General features: G+C 37.3%; 1 protein-coding gene across 1 annotated transcript in view; it reads left to right on the top strand.

Annotated features, from left to right (window-relative positions):
• Positions 1-3368, top strand: part of LOC108088594 (eye-specific diacylglycerol kinase) — a 95288-nt gene extending 91920 nt beyond the window's left edge. Inside the window, 5 exon segments of the mRNA XM_017186450.2 lie at positions 699-750; positions 1491-1554; positions 1659-1816; positions 2189-2283; positions 2286-3368. Coding sequence (XP_017041939.2) covers positions 699-750; positions 1491-1554; positions 1659-1816; positions 2189-2283; positions 2286-2593 — 677 coding nt within the window. The 3' untranslated portion in view covers positions 2594-3368.
• The last annotated feature ends 3179 nt before the right edge of the window (positions 3369-6547 follow it).

The raw sequence follows: 6547 nt of genomic DNA on the forward strand, positions 1-6547 counted from the left end.
ACAGAGAAAAGCAGATGCGGTTTAAACAATGCACTAAAAATGTTTTAGTTATATTAACAAATAATATTATATTTTAATTCAGAACTCATCATAAAATTTGTTCAATTTAAAAGCCAATCCTTTGCCTAATAACTGCTTTTATTTAAACCGCAACTGTGCACACTTACACCAACACTCACATAGCCACCCACACACACACACACACACCTACACCTACACCTACACCTACACCTACAACCACATCCGCTTAAAAATCCAAGTCTTAATTGCGAGGAGCCGAATACAGCTTAGTCCTTGCCACGATCGCATGTGAGTAGAGCATTAAATACGAGCACAACTGCAACTATCTGGTATATAATCCCGGCTTACATCAACAGTTAACCGTAGCAAGGACCAAACCGTATTCGTTACGATCCCATCCATCCCAACCAACTTAACTAACCAACCAACCAACCAACCAACCAAATAAACAACCAAATAATACACTGAAAAGATACGCGGGTAGGTTTAATGCCTTGCAATTGTGCTCTGGTAGTTTGGACTTGATTTGTACTTGATTTATAGTTACTTTAGTTGTAATCCACTTATTTCGATGGCTTACTAACAATATTTGAATTTCTTTTAAAATTTACACACACACACACACACCACAAAAACAAAACACATTGAATTACACATTACTTAAAAAACACACAAAGATGAGGATTTGCAAATTGGCTCCAAGCCCATTAAAGTGATGAAGTGGAAGAGGTAAAAATGCGTCCCCCAATTCGTTCGGCATTTCATTCAGACTCCATGCGAAGAAAAGAGACCAATTGCTATTATCTATGATTGAACTGAGCGAGATGGCACTAGTTTTCCAAAAATTTTGTTCACATAGAGCGCTCCATCTCTTTCGCTCTGCCAGACTTTAAAATTGGCTCATTTTCACAGCTGTCTTGCTCGATTGGCAATATTTTGTTATTACTTGCTGTCTCTCTCTCTCTTTCACACGCTTCATGGTCCACGGTATATCCTCCATCTTCCTCACACACTCGCCCTATCTCTCTTTTTCAATCCTTCTTAAGCACCTTTCCTTTCTCAACTTAATTTGGTTGAAATAAGTTCTTAATTTTCCTAATTTACGATACAAATAACTTATTTCTGCATGCAGCAACAAAGATCGTTTATTCAGTTTCAACGAAGATGTTTTTGGTTATGGATTCAGGTATTCCGTATAACTATCTGTCCCTTTCTTTACTTTACTTTACTTTACTTACTAGACTGTCTGTTGTGGCTATCTCTGTCTAAAACTTTGTCCCTCTTTCCGTCTTTATCTCTTCCGTATATCATCGACATTTGAATCGATTAAATGATTCTTGAACCGAAAACTGATGCTTGAATTTTCTTTTTTATTTTCTCTACTTTTCCATGCACACACCGAAACACACATGCAACACACAATTTCTCTCACACACACACACACACACCCACACATATTTGAATAATAGCCCTATACTGGAGCAAACTTCCGATGCCATACTACTAGCAGCCCAGAGCGGCGATCTCAATATGGTAGCTTAACTTTTCCAGTTTATATTTACTTATTTATCCCCGATTAGCTGAACTTCCGGTGATGTGCCTTGGTTTTAACCCTATTTATTCCCCTTTTCTTGCAGTTACGTGCACTACATGAACAAGGATACTCACTACAGTCAGTGAACAAAAACGGACAGACGGCGTTGCACTTCGCCTGCAAATACAACCACAGGGACATTGTCAAATACATCATCGCATGCGCCACACGACGCGTCATCAACATGGCCGACAAGGAGCTGTAAGTAGCCCATTCAACTCAATAGTTCATAGAGATATGCCCCTTTTAAATCGGATAAAAATTAAAAAAATTGAACGGATTAGAACTGATGGGATCTGGTCACTTTTCTGCAAATCCAATTTTTTGCAAGTTCCGAAGGTTGGGGGTCGTAAATAATTACAAAACCTCGTCAAAAAAATTGAAATTAAACGAATTATGCAGTTTGATAGGTATTTTAATAACAAATTCATAAAGGTATGCCACTTTTAAATCGGATAAAAATTAGAAAAGTTAAAGGATAAAAAGTGCTGGGATCTGGAAATCCATTTTTCGCAAATTTTTGCAAAAAACAAATCCTATTAAGGCTCTGTTTTCGTGTCTATTTTCCCGCAGTGGACAGACAGCGCTGCACATTGCCGCCGAGCAGAACCGTCGCGATATCTGCGTGATGCTGGTGGCCGCCGGGGCCCATCTGGACACCCTGGACTCCGGGGCAATACACCGATGATGGTGGCATTCAACAAGAACGCCAACGAGATAGCCACGTACTTGGAAAGTAAGCAGGGTGCACCGATCGTCGTGGGCTGGCCCGATGAATCGGAAATGGAAACGGAACCGGAACCGGAACCAGATGAGGAACCGGGACCGAGTAAAAAAATCCCCGGAAGCTCCCTCCATGTAGAGCAATCGCTAGACAAACTTACACGTAGTGGGGCTAAACTCACAACTCACCCCGGACATACCGACAAACTATATATAATAATCAATCACAAAGCCAGAATATCCGTAAATCCGTAAAAACGTAATGCAAGAAAAACATAGAACTTAATTTTAACATTGCAAATTTCTCCTTTCTATGCCAACTACGAACAAACAAATGGAATATGTCTTGTACATAACGCAACCAACCTAATCAAATCGAACAAAATCAAATCAAATTAAATTAAATCTACATTCCACTACGAAAACTAAAACTTAGGTCAAGAGCGTTTTATGCATCTGGAGGTGCAGACAAGGATCTAAGTGGATCAAATTCACCCTACAACATAGTAAACCTAATGATAATCGCTTTTTTTTCGGCAATTTTTTTGTGTTAGCAAGTACGAGAAAAATCTAATTTAATCTAAGCAAGAAAAATACATACAAAAGTAAAAAAAAACACACACACTCAACACATTTAGAGCATAAGAAAACGATTGATTAGTTTATTAACGTAAGGAAAAGCTAGCAAAACGAAAGGCAACATTTGTCCCAAAAATTCAATTTTTAATTACCTTACGAAAAACGCAAAAAAAAGCAACAAAATATATACAAAATGGAAAAGCAAATGCAAATGGAAATTCGAAATTTATTTGTTTTCACTTACCGTTTGATTAACGATTAATGATTATATTGTGATATCTAAATTAATTAATATATTGGACTAGAGAGCGAGAACGAAAGCAAATCGAAATTGATATTCGCTAAGGTAATACTAACCAACCCAAAAAAGGAAAAGAAAGAAAACAAAAAACAAACACACACAGAGACACATTAAGCAAATATATCGCCTATATATATTATATACGTTTAATTATACCATATGTACTTCTTTTGGAATTCAATCTAGGCTAAGTGAGAACTTGAATACTCTTGTCAGCAAAAGAAAAAATTGAGAAAATGGCAGAGCAGCAGCACGATTAGAAGAGAGGCGAACTATACCCTAAGTGGCTATAGCTCTCTCGCTCAGACATACACACACACAGAGAGACACACATGGAAACACACACACACAGTCCCAGAGCACAGACTAGGATGCACAACCCCCTAGATGTACCACCCACTACTTCACCTTCACCCCCTGAAAAAAAGAAAAAAAAACCCTCAGCGTTTCAAACCGAAAGACTTGGGCCGATCAAACGGCGTCTCCCAAAAAACAAGGTGACCTGCCCCCAGGAAAAAAAAACAAAAACTAGACTTTTAGGGCGGGCAGGAATCCTCACAAAGACTATCTAAACTACTCTAAATACTATATTCCGTACTCTTTAACTGTAAACCCTCGTAACACACAAATGGAACAAAAGAACAATGAACACGAGCACTAGTGGCGTAATACGAAAAACTCTAGTTATAGGCACGCATGCATATTTTATTAATTATAACTATGGAGTACTAAGAATATTATATAGCCGTTAATCGAACCACATAAGTATGCTATGTACAGTAATGGGCTATTAATTTTTTTTTTCCCACACTTAGATTCCAAGTTTCGAAACATATTTATAAATTACATTGTCAAGTCAATTACGTTTACCGCGATTCCCTAAAAAAAATTTTTGGCTTAGCAAAAACAAAAAAAATAACAACGATTGTAGCGATAATTGATAAGCGATAAATCCCATTATCGATGGATAAGGCACCAGAGAGCGATTAGAAAGTATCGATAACCTTTACGAGGCTTGGCCGAATGCAGCCCTGTCCCTCCGTCCAATCGCTGCGGCATCGTTCCTGGAAAACCATGGCTCTGGCTTTCGGAATACCGGAGTGGATTCGGACCCACGGGGGTCATCGCTCGCATTCCACGCGTCCCGCACTGTTGGCCACTTCCGGTTCCGGGAGGCGCGCTTCCGGTGTGGGTAATCATGTTTTGGATTGCACACAACAAAATTTAAAGCAAAACCTAAGAGAAATTAAAGAAACCTAAAACACACAATGAAGTTATTAAACACACATCGTAGACTGTCGCAGTTGGTGTCGAAGTGTCGCATCGATTCTCGATTCTGGCTTTGCGGGATTACCCCGGGCACGCAGCCTTCACGCCCCATAAGACGTGCCACCCAACCCATTGGGCAACCGGAATCCAAAATCGTAACACCAATCTACACCGCCTGCGGCAACTAATGAATATTCAGCTGCGGTCTCAAGAAAGATGGTGCCTTAAATAAAATCGGTTGATTTTCTTAGTTGTAAAAAATACAATTGATAAATTAACTTAAGTTTTTTTATATTTCAAATACATTTTGATTTTGTTAATAAGTCATGAGTATAAATATTTTCTTAAGAGTGACAATAATTTTAAAAGTAATTTACTATGGAAATTGCTTTTAATTTTATATAATTTTCTGAAAGTATTATAATGTTAATTTATTTAAATACATTAGGTAAATTCTATTAATTCTATTATTTACTTTTTGATAACCATATTTATTGTGATCAAAATGTTATTTTTTAAAAAATCCTTTGAATTTAGTCAATTGTATTAGGTTTTTTTCGAAGACCAAAATTAAAAGACAACCATAAAATACGGCCGCAGCTGGAAATCCATATTCAGTAGAGCTGAGTTGAATAAGGAATATTTAGCAAATGACAATCTAGAGATTTTGTAGCAAATGAGCCGAGCAGAGGGCCGATGAGAGTTTGCTATCCCCCCTAAACCATTCACTATGAACATAAACTATTAACTACACCGCTAAAAACACAAGAGTAGCCGCATGCAAAATTCACAGAGAGACAGTAATGTTTAAAACCGATATTTGGTTTTTTTTTTCGGATTTTTCAAAAGAAAAATTGCAATGAACACAAAGCTTCAAAGTGAAATTGTAGTCGAAGGATTTAAGCGGGAAGGCGGAATAGGTTAGTGTTTTACCGAGGAGAGCGCTATCTATAGATCTAGACGGGCTAAATGCTAAATAATACATGGATGGGATGAATACGATGAATGAGGGCTAAAATGCGAGAACGAAGAGAATTATGGCTAGCCAAGTGCTCTGTCACAGCTGTTCGGAGAACAACCGGGTCCAAGCCAATACTATGGATATATTTTCGTGCATTTTGTAGAAGTTGAGTACCCACAAGACACACTGAAAACAAAAAGACACAAAAAGATCACCGGACACCACACACAGATACAGGCGACAGTGAAACACTAAAGTGGAGGCGGCACTTACTGCATGATGTGTACATAGGGACATTATATATAGATGCTATATATATATACAGACAAATATATAGACATATATTTTTTTCGAATCGTTTAAGTGAAACTTTTGAACAAAATATGGAAAAATGAAACGCAAGTCTTATGAAAATCTAGCAAGTAAGGCAACCAAAATTGTAAAGGTCAAGATACAGAAATGGACGGAGGAACGATATACCTAAAACAATGCCTAACTGTACGATAGTAAGCATACTATAATATATATATATAAATATATATTGATAACGTAATAAAGCGGAATATGTGTGTAAAGGTTATCTATTTATTTATACACCAACACACCCAAAAAAAAACACCCCTGTAAATACACTGAAACTTTCACAAACGCAAATTACTTTCCCCCCCAATTTCGAGGCGCAATCAAGATCCTCGCCGACACACCGAAACTTTGGACAGACAACGACTTCGGATTCTCCCTTCCACCTGGATATATACACTATATATACGTTTAACTATTAACTTACGCAAGTCTGAAAGTATTTCTATCGAAGAGTTCTAAACTGCTTAACTGTAAAGTGTACATATACCAAAATGCAACCACTCACAGATCCTACAAACTATATAGAGTATATAGAGCTGTAAGAAAAGTCCCACACTGAAGATAATCCCCATTATTGTACGTATATGCCTACATAATATTATAAATATATATATATATATTTACTTTTTTTGGATTAGTCACTAAGCATAGACAACATGAATTACTAAGTACGATATGCACTGCAAGCACTGAGGAATTTGATTCAATTCTACTTAAGACAAACGAAAAGAGAAAT

This window comes from Drosophila ficusphila, unplaced genomic scaffold, assembly GCF_018152265.1.
Source record: "Drosophila ficusphila isolate 14025-0441.05 unplaced genomic scaffold, ASM1815226v1 contig_198, whole genome shotgun sequence".
Taxonomy (NCBI): Eukaryota; Metazoa; Arthropoda; class Insecta; order Diptera; family Drosophilidae; genus Drosophila; species Drosophila ficusphila.